General features: G+C 28.5%; 1 protein-coding gene across 9 annotated transcripts in view; it reads left to right on the forward strand.

Moving 5' to 3' along the window:
- The window catches only part of dlg1 (discs large 1), a 286,896-nt gene that overhangs the window by 138,387 nt on the left and 131,856 nt on the right, over window positions 1–16,653 (forward strand). For 8 of the 9 annotated variants that reach the window (XM_067287114.1, XM_067287120.1, XM_067287116.1 and 5 more), the window contains one exon: window positions 11,014–11,049. In XM_067287114.1, the coding sequence (XP_067143215.1) occupies window positions 11,014–11,049 (36 nt within the window). Of the gene's footprint in view, window positions 1–9,161; window positions 9,297–11,013; window positions 11,050–16,653 lie in introns of those variants that run through there. The other variant, XM_067287123.1, reaches the window with a different exon arrangement.

The following is a 16,653-nucleotide window of genomic DNA, read 5'->3' on the forward strand; positions in this document are numbered from 1 at the left end:
AAACAATTAATGCTTTATTTGATTAGTAAGCAGTTATATCTTTGAGTTTCGTGTAGACTGTACATTTTAAAATTCTATCTTATTTGCTTTATTTTTTATTTATTTATTTATTTATTTATTTGTTGCGTTTAATTTTTTCCGTCCGAGTTTATAAAATGGAATATTTTTATTGTTTATAAATATAAGCTTTCGACGATACTGTTTTTATCTTGTGAATGTTATAAACAATTACATCCATCTCCGATCTTTTGATCACAGTCTGAATTTACTACATGTATAATTGAATTCGTATAATTCCTTTATAATCGAAGGAGAGGGAAAGATGATTTAAGAGCCTTTCGGTCCGACTCGTTGATCCTTTTTTAACTAAACAATACAAAAATAAATAAAGCGAAAGATAGCGAAAGTGAAATAAATCGATCTTTTCCTGGTGGGATCATTTATAATCCAAATAAAAAACTGAATCGGCTATCGATGTCGAGAAAAACTAAATTTTTATTTAAATCATAATTACATCTGTGGGAAATTTAGAGAATATTTACTATTATCGAGTTACTGTAGGTGGTTCTACTGGTTATAGATTTTGAAAAATATTAGTAAGTTAAATAAACGATTGAAATTCGAAACATTTGACCGATCGATAATGCCTAGTGTAATTTTGAACTTTGTAATTATAGTGTAGCTCGTAATGTTATACGAATTGCATTTCTTTCGTTCGAAGCAGTCGATTCTTCTTACCTTCATTATCAACACAAAACTCCTCTGTCGATCGCTTCTATTGTTCTAGCAATTTAATTAAAAAGTAAGCTGTTAGAATACATTTTGTCAATTTTGCTTCAAGCAAAAAAAAAACCTAAAAAACAAAAGAATGCCATACTTAACCAAAGTATTGTTTTTCTTATTGGAGTAAATACTTCAGCCGAGTGAATGATGTCCTTCTATGGACTGACTGTTCGATCGGAAAGTTAATCGATCAAACGGAAACAATCTTAACGCTGACCTGATTGTGTACCTATAAGCGCTATTTCATCCGAGTTACCTGTTAACTGATGCAGGAGAGCTGCCGAAAAAAGTACAGATTTGATAAAACTGAATCGCTTTTATTTTAAATGTACTTCATCGGTGGTTCAGAAAAACGATTGAAATATTTATTGGGCACGACATTGCCAGCAATTTGTAATATTTGAAATTATTCCAGGATAAAGAATTGCAATTTAACATTATTATGTAAGACAAATTGTTTCGACTGAATTTTTTATTTTTAGATTTTAGTAAAACATATTTCAGTTTCATTGGAGTGATTAACAATAGTAATCATTCTGATATACGTCTGTCTTGCCTGAAATAAATTATTATTTCGAGAAAATAGTTTTAAGATAATTGCCGAAGTTCATTTGCCCGAGGTTTTGACTTTTCTCAATTAAATACTACGAGTATATGAAGAACAATTAATTCACATTTTCCGTTTGTTAATGAATTGCATGGATCAGCTTCTTGATTCTTTCTTGAAAGAATTTGAAAAAAAAAAAAAAAAATGAAATATTCCAGTTCTTCCGGTAATTTGAAATGGAAAGGGATTATTATCATATCCCTCTTCAAAAAGCAATGTTTTGAATAAGGAAGAATTGGTATTTCAGCCGGCTTACACGTTTTTAATACATCTGCTACTGTTAGAATGTCGAGTGCTTCGTTTTAATACGTTGCCCGAAGGTTGTTTCATTTACTGCTTAGTTTATGATACCGATGAAATACAAAGAAATATTCTTTTCATCGATTGACCAACATCCTGTTTATGTCTGTCTGCATGATTATGCTTTATAGCTCGGTCAACATTAAAATTTGAATGGATGCAAATGAGGATTTTTCACATTATGATTCCTTGTTTCAGTATGCAAAGAAAAGCTAGAAAGGTTCTTACTTGTCTTTTTTTTTTTTACATTTTAAATTTATCTTTCTTAAGAAAGGACACGTTTTGTCGCAAGCATCTTCTCTTAAAATTCTCCAATCAGATTTAAAGTATAGTCGCTGCAGTTTTGCATTTTTCTCTTAGTGAACAAAATTATTGATTCACATTATGTCCAAATTGCTAACTCTCCAAAAGTTTTCGTTTTTTTTTTTTTTTTTTTTTTTTAGGGCAGATGAACGAGACGTTCTATTTTGCTAAAGAAATCTCGAATAAAATTTCTTTGATTCCGATTTTTTATTTCTTGAATAAATAATATTATAATGTAATTTTTAGATTCAAAATAATATTAGCTTACATAATTTCTGCATACATTATAATAATTTAGCATTCGCAACATTTTATCTTTATACCATTTGTAATTTGTAATTATTTACATTATAATAATGGACTTATAAAATTTGATCATTAAAGTTTGGGACTGTTATTTATAAGTTTTAAAAAGTATTTTTTGTGATATTATAAGTAGAGCATAGATTACTTTTAAATTATACACTTCATAATGTTGTTTGTGAATTTGTTTCATTACAAATAACACTAAGTAGTTACTTTGCATGCTAGGAGCCATCTCTTCCCAATTTGTATACTTATTAATAGATCTACTCATCATGGTCTCGGGAACAGATTCTGTTTACGAGAGCTTTATTGCTTAAGTACTATTTGAACAGAAACTTGCTCTTCCTAATTACATACATTCAGATTAATTTATTTAAAATTATTAATTAATAATAATAAGAAGAAGAAGAGAAAATTTTACTATTTAAATTTGATAAATTTTTTTGTAAGAAGTCGTGAAAAAAAATGAAAATTTACTCTTCGTTATGTATTTTTAATGGAAGCAACTGATTTATAACATTATGAGAAAGTGTTTATTATCATTGAGTAGTATTTTGAAATTTTTTAAATACTGTGTATCTGACGACATTGTTGCATGCAATCTTAGAGCGATCGATATTTTTATTTATTTTATGTTTTCCAATATTCTCGTTATTGTTTTTTATATTCATATCGTAGAATTTCAAAGATGAGGAAGATATAAAATTTTACGATTAAAATAAATAAATAACGAGATTATTAAAAACTGATAAAATAATGTAAATTTATTAATTTGTTTTCTGTCATTTGCGTTCATTAAGTGGGTAAATTGGGTATGATTCATGTGAATTCTTAAATCTATTAATATTCTTTCAATGTTATTCGAATATTAACAATCAAAGTGTAAAAGCAGGTATATGTTACTGAGGTCAGGACTTCAGGCAATAAAAACAAAAAATAAATATAATTTTTATATCTACTTTATAGAGATTAACTCATTAAGTCATTTATTTATTCCTAAATTTAATCCATAAATTTTGATGGAATAAGCGATACCACAATTAACTCGAATTTTATTTAAGGTGATAAATTTATTTTTTTTGGTACGTACAAATTATGAAAATTTCGTAAGATAAAAAGGTTTTTTTATTTTATTTGTTCAGAAATAAGAATTAAACGCATTCTATTAATATCATTATATATCATAAATCATGTAATTTTTTTAAATTTGCAATTAAAAAAAATTAATAATTAAAAATTCTATTTCTGTTTTTTAAAATGGCGTATAATATTGATTATGTAACAAATTGAAAGACCTTAATATATTATCAATAAATTTGACAAATATTGAAAGCTAATTTTAAAATAGTGTGTTGATTTTATTGCCTACGGTTGGCATTTGCTGATTTTTCATAATTTTTTAAAATATTTTTGTCATTATTTGTTGTTGAATAAGCTTTATAGTCGGGACTGTTTATTTTCATTCTTTAGTTTCACTGTTTGTTTTTATTACGTAAGTAATGGATTTCATCCAGGAAATTCACATCTGCGTTTCCATTGCAGATGTGAATTTAGGCGGATGGATAATTTTAAAATACTGTTTTGAATAGCTAAAACCTTTGTTATTTTACAGAGGAATTAAAATTAACGTTTTGAATTTCTTCGGGAATTAGTACGTCATCAAAATAAGCAGGTCTTTTGCTGCAGCATCTGGGTTCGAATTCGATTTTGACGACATGTTTTTCGTATGTAGTTTGGATCAAAGCGTCGTTCTTCATTAATGTCATGTGAAAAATTCATCACGATAATGACCTTTTTATGTTTTAGTGTTAGTCTTTACAAAACCAAACAAATTTTTGTTAATTGCAACATAAACATAAATAAGTTTAATAATCAAATGATAGTGTCGGATTCATTATCGGGCTGTAACCTGGCTAGTTAAATAATAGACACTTAAAAAAGAAAAAACATCTTGTAAAACGTACGAGTGATTTCTCAAGCCCTTGTGTATAATATAACTTACGATTTATTATCGTGAGTGAAAAGTAGCATGCGCATTCATTTATATTTATAACAGAATTATTAATGTTTAATGTAAAATAAATGTACGTTTGTATTTACTGTTAGATTGATTAAATATATAAAAACTTAATGGGACATAGATCTATAACTAACGATGTTTTTTAAGGATACCGATATTAAATATTATAATTTTATATATAGATTGCAAATATCGGTTTATTAAGAACTTGTATTTTATTGATTAGCAATTAATTTTAATTCTGCAGTTTTAAGTTTTTATATTAAATATGATAATTATTTATACCCTTCGAGATTGTTAAACTCTGTTAGTAGTTCACTGGATTCACATTTTATACATATATAAATAATTTATATTCTATATTTTTATTTCGGTTTCCGATGAAAATGAAACAAATATTTTTCAATTGGAATCGCTGAGTGTGTAGAGGTATTGGAATCCTATTATGTGAATTTCAATACCTCTACTCTGTCATTTGGATGCGATTGACCCGAAATGGATTTAATCAAATTAAATGTCGATTAAATGCATTTGATATTTTCATTTTTATTACACGAAAATACTGTACGACATGAAGGTACTGTCTTCTACCTCCGTGAGGAATTTGTTTTTGAATCCGGTCTTGACTCAAAACTAAATTAACGTTTTTAAAATAATAAATATTACATAAATGTTTGTGATTTAGCGATAAATGAAGAAATTTATGTTTTCGGATATGTCGCATACAATTTTAAACTGTTTATAAATGATATCTTTTATCTGTAATATATTAAAGAGGAAGCGTGGAAATAAAATTTAATTAATCTAGTCAAAAATAAGTTGCTAATAGATTATATTAAAAGATTAATTCGATAAAACTATTACAATATAGTGAGATATTTTAGTTTATTTTATCGGAAGATTGTATTGTTAATAATTTGTCACAATCTTTTAACATCAATGTAAACAAGTAATTAACTTTATTATTTAAGTCGGGAAGTATAAACGCAGTTCAAATGGATATGTTAAAAATATATTTTTTTTCCTTTAATACATAAGTCACTTCTAATAAATATTGATATTCTCCTTTTCCTACTTTAGAAAGGGAAGCCTTTCACTACTGGCGGGCTTATTGTGGCTGGTAAAGTGCTTCCCGCCGAATGAAATCAATACATTAATTTAGTTTTTTAAATCAAGGTACTATGAGACGGTTAAAGTTTACATTTGCATTTTGACATCGAAATTCGTAAGTATTTTGAACAGCCTCTAGAAAGCATTTCATTGTTTCTTAGAGAATTAAGAATTCCGAAAACAACCAAGAGAGAGTGGAACATTCAGATGTTTATTTTCTCTTTTTAGTTCTTTGCTGGCAACACAGAAAAACGAATGTAGCGCATCATTTTCTATTTTTTACATTAAAGGTTATTTCACAGCTGAAGCAGCGTTTCCAAGATCGTTTTCAAAAGTTGGACACTGCCTCAAGAGATATCAAATTCTCAAAATCCTTTCAACTTTGAAGTGTGTAGAAGATTTATCGCCTAGATTTGAAGGTGGAAGCAATCGATATTTCTTTACATGAAAAGTACAGGGATTTATTTAAGAAACGAATTTAATTAACTTTTATAGTTGTCTCAATATAACTTTCGAAATTTCAACAAATCTCTTGTGGATGGGTTGCTTTTAGAATTTCGATTATTATTTGTTTGAGAAAATTCTTAAAAAGGAAATCCGAATATCGTATGTAAACACTTAAAATCGCTCTTGGTTATGAATATAATTAAATGTTTTTGTCTGGCAAGAATTTCCAATCGTCTTACTAATAGATTTAGAATCAGTTTGCCTCTAGGCGATATTCCGGTTTTTCAATTTGGATAAGTTTCAAATAAACGAAAACATCTTGTCATCTTGATAAATACAAATAGTGCCTGTGAATTACAAACAAGTATTGATAGCGACTCATCATAGGCGACCGTCAGAAAGAAGAAAATTATTCGGGTATTCCTTTTTGTTTCTTCGTAGCGATGGGTGGCCGCCCCTAGGCAGTTACTTTGAAGGTGGAAGCAATCGACGGGTGGCCGCCCCTAGGCAAATCTGTGACTCCTAGTGGTAACTGACACTGATCAGAGTATGGTGAAAATGTTGTTCCTTTGAAACAAATAATTAAACTCGCGTGTATTAATTTTGAAAATACGACATATATTAATGTTATGCTATTTTTAAAATCCAACCTTTCACCCTTATTTACGAAATGTAATATGGTCTTTCGAAGAAAAACTTTTGAAGATGGCATACACCATCTGAACAAATTTATTTTTTATTCATAACGAAAATATTTTTTATGCTCAATATATTTGCACATGAGAAATAAATTATTATTGTGATGAAAATGGCCTACCTATCATGTTACACGTTAATTTTAAATTATTGTAAAATTATATATATATAATTTATTTGTATTAGCTACTTAAATGCAGAAGTTGCAATTAAATTTTCGTTTTCAAATTCTTTATCTTTAATTGTAAATAATATACTGTAGTTAATTTTTATAGAATACTAAATATATATACTAAAATATAAATGAAAAGATAGTAGTATATTTCTGTTTGTTGATGCAGACATTTTTCATGCCAAATTATCTGAAGCGTTTATTCATTATTAATATAATTTAATTACTCGTAGAAAAGAAAAGACGTTGAAAAATTAACATAAAATTCTGATAATTTCTGGATGTACGGTACATTTTATTAAAAAGGTATTAAAATATATATATATATATATATATCATATTTTAATTTGATCAACTTTTTTGTTTTTGGAATAATTTATATCTTTAATTTTCAAAATTTTACATTTTATTGTATTGTGATTATTTTTATTTTTGCGTGTTTTTAGGAAACATTCGCAACCAACCACGAAGTTGGTTTTAAAAAATCGATCCCAACTTTGGTTGCATAAATTTTAATATAAAATGCTTCTTGTCATTAGTCAAATGTTTATTAAGCAGTTCAGTAAAAGATATAAGAATATCCTTGCAATGGTGTTCGAATATATTCTATTAACTATGCTAATCGTATTCTTTTAATATTTGGGATGTTTTTAGAATCATATTAGCTGTACGTCTACGTAATTACCTTGAAAAAAATGCCTGAGATTTCGAATTCGTTAGCGATGCACTTAACTGGCCGTTAATTTCCGATTGATACAATACAAAATACAGTATACTGGAAATTTAACCGATAATTAAATTCAATTCATGTTAATTCAGTCTCTTTTAGAAAATTTTTGATTATTTTGTGATATTTTATAAATGATGAAAGTTGTTTTCTATATTGTATGAAGACTATTTATAGACTATTGGCTAAAATATCTCCTTGGATTGTATTATTTATAACAGATAACCATAATGTATTAATTATCGTTACAAATATTATTCTTCAAACCATATAAGGAAAATAATCGTTATTAATATATTATTTTAAGAAACTAATGTTTCTCTTGAGATTAAGAGTCAACATGAAGTTACTAATGATGAAACTCATAGTTTAATAATAATTAGCTAATTTATGTTTATATATATATATATATATATTACAATATAGAGGATAGAGTATTTGGAAATTGTTGGAAATGTAATTAAACCACTACGTTAAGAAAATGAAATGAAATTGTAAAATTAATATGAAGTTATATGTCATCCAAATAAAATTAGCCGTGAATTTGAATATTTAAATTAGATATATTTGTTCAGGAACTTTATTTCGTTTAAAAATGAAATAAAAATTTTGTTTAAAGCGAAGATGAAAGGAATAATAATTTTTTCGCCGAAAGATTTGTTCATTCTTTATTAAATTGTTACGGGCACAATTCTAATTGTTATCTTTAATCAATAGACCAATTTTTAAATAGAATTTTCGAATTTTAATTAATTTATTAATGAGTTATTGTATCTATTTAATGTGTCATTAAATGTGTGAACATATTGTGAGGATATTCTTATCTAAAAAGTGCTGTTGTCCAGAGATTTAATGCTTCTTTTATGAAAATGATATCAGTGCTTCGTGATTATTATCGAAATTCGATTAAATGTTTCTGTCAAATAACAATGTATAAAACTTCATCCTTCAAAAGATATAAAGAATACTCCGTCTCAAGAAAATTTTTACTAGCGAGATAGATATAACTGAATTTATTTCAAAGTCTATTGTAATTTTTTTTTAAGATCTTAGTTTTCTTCTATTACATTTGCTTGTAACATTGCGAGGAACATTATTCCGTAAAACTTACCTGCTCCTATATAAATGTGTATCTGCAGTCAAGTTTCTCTTATTCATCTTCTTTCCCCATCTTCACTGTAACCATGGCGACGCGACGGCTTTGCCAAGTTCATTCTATCCAAAGGCAATAACTTAGAAGACTCGTATTTAATACTGTGTTTATTTTTTTTATTAGGTATTGGTTCACAGATTTGATTGCATTCTTCAGCTGTGATTGCAAACAATGTTGATGACATTCGCGGTTACTTTATGAATTAACTGTGTTCGGTTTGTTTTCCGCCGTTTTATTAATGAGCATTTGATCCTTCGTTCGCATTTATCCGTAGTAAATGGGAATATATTAGTTTACAATCGGTTTGACTTTTTGGTTTAGGTCATTCTTTTCTGAAGCTGCGTTGACAATGATAGAGTGCGAGTTGTCCACTTTTAGTCGAGTATCCGAGTTGCAGGGGGCTCTGGGTATTGATTTCATCATTAAAACCGGGCGCGTTCCACCCACCATTTGAGGGGGTGGCCAATCCTATCCGGGATGGCGAACTAACGCCGTGACGTTCAAAGCACGCGCCGAACACACGTGCGGCGGTCTGTTCTAACGTCAGTTGAGTCTGTGTCGACCAAGCGTGGAAGTGTACTGCAGCTGCTCCTCCTCGTCATGAGGTTTCTAGCCCGGATTCGTTTAAGGATACTAACAAAAGTATTTCCTTCTTCGGCTTATCCTTCGGCTGTAAGTTCATTTCATTGTTTATCGAAATCGTTGTACATTTATCGAATCGTTTACGCTCTTATAAATAGAACAGTCAAATTGCAAAGCAGGATAATTTATAAGATCAGTAAACATTAAGTTACCATTACAAGAAAATCATTTGATTTACTTTATTTGTTTTTGAACTTGCAGCTGTTCAAATATTTATTGGTTTTTTTAAATTTTAATTGAAATACGAAATATAATCTTTTCGTGCCTGTACGATTAAAAGTTTTCTATCGTATTTGACTTGTATAAGCTTTACTATACCGTATCGAAGATTTTTGCTAAGAAATCTAAAATACGAGACGACCAATATAGCTCACAATATTTCGTCTAAAAACTAATCAGATAATTGCTACGGAATCCAGATTGACTTCTGGAAGAATTTATTTACTTTTTTATTTATGATGATAAAAGTGCAGTAGTTGATAGCGAAGACTTTTACTCGACGCCATTTACAGGGATGCCTTTTGTTCTTTTACTGGAACTCCGAGAAGATACCGACATCCATTGTAAAAAGTTTGAAAATGGATTTACTGCTTTGTAAAAAAAAAGCACCGGTTTTGTCATAAAGAATTTGAATTTTCTAAAGGTGAATAATAATACCATTACCGGTTTTGTGGTGAAAAAGAATTCGATTCGAGTCCGTCCTTGAGATCGATGATCTCGAGTTGCCTGACATCTTAAGGCTTTATTGAATAAATGCTATGTCTCACTTTTCAGCTGTTTTTTCCATTTTACGTATTATTTTTTCTTGGAGTACGCGTTTCTGTCGTTTGTTGTTTTTTGTAACGATACAATCAACGCAAAATGTAAAAATTTGCGATATCGAAAATTTTGAAAGTTGGATATAATGTGACAGCGTTATATTCATTGTTATAGTACGCTGCAGCTCTCAAGATTCAAAAATCTTTTGAGGGTTTTTTTTTCTTTTAAATTTCATTTTCTTCAGTCCAGAAAAGAAGCACGAAAATGTAAGAACGACAAAAAATACAGAGCGATATCGACTGGTTTCTGTGCGATTATTATAATTTCGTTTATTATTGAAGTTCTTGTTCTTTTTTTTTTAGTTTTGATGTATCGATTTCACTCGATATCAATATGTGGTTTGATTTACGCGTAATCTATATTCTGGTCTTGACTATAATTTTCATTCACTTTGTATCAAATTGTATTTTTTCAATAATTTACTATTATATTTTGTTTTCTACATGGAAAATACTTTTTTTTTGTTTGCATTTCTTTTATGTATGTTTCTATATATCATAAACACGTTCAGCAACTCGTTTTAATTTAATCTTACTCTGGATAATAATTTTCTTTTATAAACAGTAATAGAGAAGAATACTGTTGATTGCTTGGAAATTAGTCCATAACGTTACGAAAACTAAACGAAGAATAAGAATTCCTTACCTATGCTTCAGTAAAAGGAAATACAATTTTTAAAAAAGAAAAAATATATATTATTTTGGTGGTTCCTTCCGATCGATTTTAAACGTAAAACTAAACTCTGCGTCTAGGAGATGTACTCTTCTGTTTTTGTTTTGCGTGTAAATGTGTCGTTAGGTAACTGTCGAGTGTGTATTGTATGGCTAAAGAAATGGATGATTCAGCTGGGAAAATTGCATTTTTGATACGCGGTTGTTTGATTTGTCACTATATCAATTCATTTTCTGTTTTTCTTTTTCTCTTTCAGAGCAATGACAGCTGGCAAGCTCAAGATAGCGACCAGGTAAAATACTTTTTCGTTTTCATATTTTTAAGAAAAATCAGGATTTCATAACGTATTTAAAATTAAAATAGCCAATAGAAATATCTATAGCATCGTAAAAATGTAATTATTTTAATAATGAAATATTTTAGTTAATTCTTTATAAATATAAGTAGTTAGTAATGGAAGTGGAAATGAATATATTTAGTATAAATTATTTATTTATCTTATTGATTGTTTACTATAGCGAAATGTCTATTTATATATATAAAATTCTGATTTATATTTGCTATTTTATTGAATATATCGAAGTTGAAATTTATGAATTTTGTTTGGTTACTAAATTTAGATATAAGGTCATTGTTACTCACGTATCCAAAACTTACGGACGGACGACATTTGTACATGAATAGAGAGAACTGCAGACGAAAGCAGACAAATATGGCAAGAACTGTATTATTCAACGTCTAACACAGGGTAATACACAACAACTTGTAGGATTTTATAAATCAAAGTAATAAAAGTAAGTATTTGGTGAAGAAAGATACATACAGCAGTCGAACATAATTGGAGAATGGATGGAAAGTGCTTACCAATGATTGACCCAGGCAGAGACAAGTCAGTACAGAATATGTCCACTTCGAACTGCGATGCAGCACTCACGACGTTGTTGCTGGTTGGTCACCGACTGACTCGATGGCTTTTTCTAGTTATCACCGCTAGCAATTGTGTTCGTTCTTAAGTTTTGGACACATGTGTAATATTCTATCTTATTAATTAATGTTTGTATTTCACAAAATCGCTATGGCAATTATATGCTAAATGCAAGTCAACTATTGGCATCTTATATTTCGGTTCTCTATGATATTAACTTTTATATTTCTCCTCTCTTATATGTGAACTTTCTCATTCTTTGATTTTATTGACTCAAATTTTGTTGTTTTTATTATTATTTTTTCCCTTCTCTCTTTTCTAAATAGCGTGTCTTTAATCTGAATCCTTTTTATTTGACAAATTTTGCTTCAGATGATGGTTTCTTAAACTGGTCGCGACTTCAAAGAGGGTTGCGTAACTGAATGTGGGGAGTCGCAAAAATTTAACAACACAAATTTTACACTAACTTGTAAGTAATGTATTTATGCAAAGCAGCGCTTTCTGTATTGACCACTGTAAAATCAAAATGTCGGTAAACGCTGATGTTCTTCATCCTGCAGTATCAAATATTCAGTCAAGATTTAATTCTTTTGTATAAAAAATAACAAGTGCATCCATCTCATTTGTATGCAAATTTGCTTCTGTCTTTAATAAATGGTATAATAATACGTATATCAAAAAATTATTTTAGAATCAATTATTTTGTGATTTTATATGTATTTTATATATCTATATACGAAGGTCGCATAAAATTTTATTAGGTAAAAGGGAGGTCGCGAGTGGAAAAGTTTAAGAAGCCCTGCTTTAGATAAATAATTTTCGATTATTTTAACACATTTACGAAGGAAAACCAAAGCTCTTCTCCGGGTCGAGATATCTACAAATAAACATTGTTTATCTCCGAGTTACTTAATCGGAAATCTTGTGAATTTGTAGTGAGTGACAGGAGTCGCGGATTTGGAGAACAGCTGCTACCGTTCTCTCGCTCTAATGCTTGTTATCATAATTCATATTTTCTGCTGCATCGGCGTTTTTAGAGTTTTAAGTCGGTTCCTTAACACTGCCGTTTTCTCTTTATATATGTAATATACAGACATCATAAGTTTAAAATTTCTTTCCGTTTAACATGCTTGGTTCATCTTGGGAGCAATAGGTATTATTCGTCTTGCTGCTTTTTTTCGTATCATGTCTGTCAAATTTGCGACTTTAATTAGTTACAAGTATTTTCTTGGGACTGTATCAATTTTCTGTTCCTCCCCTGGTAAAAATTCATAACATCATGCGAACAATATGATTTGATATTTTATAAGAAAACACAAAAGTTGTAATAAATTGGTTATATATAATGCACACACGTTTATATAATAACCCGAAAATTGCGTGGATATTTTGAGGAAAATCCAACGATTTTACACATTTATTTATTGAAAAGAAATTTATGCCGCCTAAGAATAACATATGTGTTATTGAAAGTGTTTTCGCGAAATAATCGTATTGGTTTTCACATTTTTATATGGTATAACATCATTTATATATATATATTTGCAACAATATTTTACGTTCTGACAGAAAAGACTGTAATTTTGCTTTTTGTTTGTCGTTCATCTACTACTATGGAACTTTAAGTAATAAAATTTCTTTACAAAGGAACTAACGAAAATTAAATTTGGTATAAATTAGAATATATTATTACGGATTTATTTTCATTCTTTCCAAATTTTAAATTATTCTATTAACTCGAAAAATTTTCTAAGTATTGAAAGTTTACAAATAAATTTGATACTGTATAATATTTTCAGGTATGGAAGTGGAAATAAGCAGAATGCCGTGTTAAATTGTATAAATATATCATACGTTTGCATTAGCAGAGGCATTTTTACAAATGAACATTAGTGATGTTGCAGTTGTTTTTTCTAAATAAAATGAACTCAAAATTTATTCATAAAGACTAACTAATCACTTTTCAAATCAATCAAAACGCTACAAACACCATTTAAAATCTTTATTATAAAATCCCAATTGCCCAAGAATGTAATAATAGATTTTCATAATGATGGTTAGAAAAATAATTTTTTTTACGTTTTATTATAATCAGAAATAATAAATAGTTTAAGAAGATAGTAATAGATAGGCCTAAATATTAATTATATCTTATTAATTTTTACTTCTCCGCGGCTGTTATACATAACAGAGGGAAAGTATGGCGATCGGTCAAAAAATGGCCTCCGTGAATTTTACATTGTCGGACTTGAGGACCTTGAAATGTCGAGAAATTCAAAAAGAAAAAAAGGGGATTTTTTTCTTGTATGGATGAATGTTAGTGTGCGTGGGAGACACGATTTTATTAATTTTGAAGCTTAACTCCCGTGCTTTTTGTCGAAAATAACTGAAATTTTACAGGGAGGTTTGTGTATTATAGGGATTGATGCGATTTTTTGGTTGTTAAAGGTCTAGGGGTGGGGAAAATAGAGGTCATATCTCGAGTAGAGTTGGACTTCATGAAGATTTTACTCGTTGTTATCATTTACAATTTTTTTTAAATAAAACTCATCTCTATACTCAAAATTGAGCTTCTTGCCATTTTATAATGATTAATAATATAGAAGGTTTTTAAAATAAAATTTCGTAACAGATGGCGCCACACGCATTTTTAAATGTTTTTGCCTGGAAAGTTAAGCAACTCGTTGCTGGATTTTTACGTTAGTATCTCATAGATCGTTGCATTTGTATAGTTATTAATATTACAGCACCTGGCAGTTTTATTTAAAAGAGAGAGAGAATTTTTCTTCGTTAGTTAATAATGTTTTATCCATTTGTTTCCTTACTTTACATGCTTCATTATTTTTGTTTGTATAGTTTTGCTTCTATTTTCATATAAATTCGTTTAAAATATTTTTAGCCATTTCGTAACGTTGTGTCATCTGCATTTCATAAAGAATAAAACTAGAATCGTTTACAGATCTTACAGAATATTTTAATATCAATGTGCTTTTTCTGTTAATCAGTAGATAATTGTGTTGGTTTGACTCCTTTAATAATAAAAGTTTACTCTTAACTTTGTAAAATATTTATATTTTTATTTTATTTATTTATTCTGGCGCAGTTAGTTTTTTATTTTTATTCAAAACAAAAAGTCTTCTTCAAAACTCGTTAATACGAATTGATAAAATATTTAATTGGCTTTTATTAAAATATAGTAGTGTATTTTAAGCTCTCTATTTAAATACACTTTATATATTTTATTTTTCAACAATTTACGATAAAGAAATAAGGAATAAAAATATAGGAATGTAGGAATAAAAAATGATTCCGGAATTTGATGGAGTAGACGTAAACACGAATTTCCTATTCTCTTTGAATGTCCGTGATCAATTTATGTATTAAAATAACTAAATAAGCTAAGTAAATGAAAACGATTTCGATATGCTGCATATTTATATGATGAAACATGAGGCCTATTGATTTTCACGACGGTAATTTTTAAAACCGAAAGTTTACGTATTTACTTGAAGTTCAAAGCGCCTGGCATTCCGTCTAAGTCACATTTCATTTTATTTAAATTTTTATAAATTAATATTTTTAAAAAATGTTTTCAACATTTGAAAATATTTTATTTATTTTCTTTCACTTGCGTCACGTTATGTTATCTTATATCATTGTGGAGAAAAATTGTGTAGTTTCCATAGAATTTTTTTAAAATATTATTATTATTATTATTATTATTTTCATATTACTATCAGTTTTAGAGCATTGTGCGTTTATTTTGTTACTTCTACTTCATCGTACTCTGTTTATTAATAATGAAATGGTTTTAAATGAGTCATCATTATTAATTATAGTTAATTCGTTATCAATTTTTTCGCATATTAAGTGCTTAAAATTGCATTTTGTGCAGAAATGACTTCTGATATATGTAAATGAAGTCTTGTTTGTTTTTTTATTTTAATCGGGGAAAAAAATTACAAGCTGTACGTTTTAGTCAACCTTAGTTATTTGACTAAAGTAATTATCGTGATAAAATCTTAATTAATAATATTATGTGAACTTTAATATTGCGAACGCTAAAAAAAATTTTTTTACTGTTTCTACTCTTTTCTATTCTCCTGAGAAATTGTTAGCATCAGATATTTATTTTCATATTCAAAATATTTTTAAGTTTTATGACTTTATAATATCTTTATAATTATTATAATGGTTTAGTTTAATTATAATTTCTTTTGTTATGCATTTTAAATATCTGAACAATTATGTAGCCTATACATATAAACAATTACATTTATTGTAATAGATTATTACAGTAAGATATTAAAAAATTTTATGACAATAATACAAAATTAAAAATTTACTTTACATAAATTTTTGTGATCAACGCAAACAGGAAGTATAAATTTAATAATGTATCATATATTCAAATGCCACTAAATTATGATAATTGTGACTTTCGTCGAAAAGAGAAACCGAACAGAAATGATATTTTATCACGCAGCGTTATTTATTTGTAATCGTAACTCTCGGTTTATTTTATTGGTTTAATTATGAAGAAAAAGTTGTTTATTGGATCGAGTGAAAATGGACGGAAAAATATTCTTTTCGCGGAAAAGAATTCTTCATTCAAATTTTTGCCATCCTATTCCAGGTAGAAATAGCTGTAGCTTGCAGCCGGCGCAATTAGCGCTTCGCACTGGTAAAATGTAATTATTCGTCCAATGTGTTTCGAATTTCAATTTGGGCAAAGCGACAGTAATTACCGCAAAGCGTCGTCTGAGTTTCGGCTCGCCGCTGCGTGAAATAAGGCCACGAATCGTAAAATCAAACTGAGGTTATAAAAACTTGGATCTCTCGACTTTTATGACGGAATTCGCCGGACGATGTCGTGATACAAATCGACCGCAATCTCTTTCTTTGATGGACGTAGGACTTACTGTTGAGGACACTTGTAACTCTCTGCTCTCGAGAAGAAAATTCTTGTTT

The sequence above is a fragment of the Centruroides vittatus genome, unplaced genomic scaffold (genome assembly GCF_030686945.1).
Source record: "Centruroides vittatus isolate TY-2023 unplaced genomic scaffold, ASM3068694v2 scaffold_435, whole genome shotgun sequence".
Lineage (NCBI taxonomy): Eukaryota > Metazoa > Arthropoda > Arachnida > Scorpiones > Buthidae > Centruroides > Centruroides vittatus.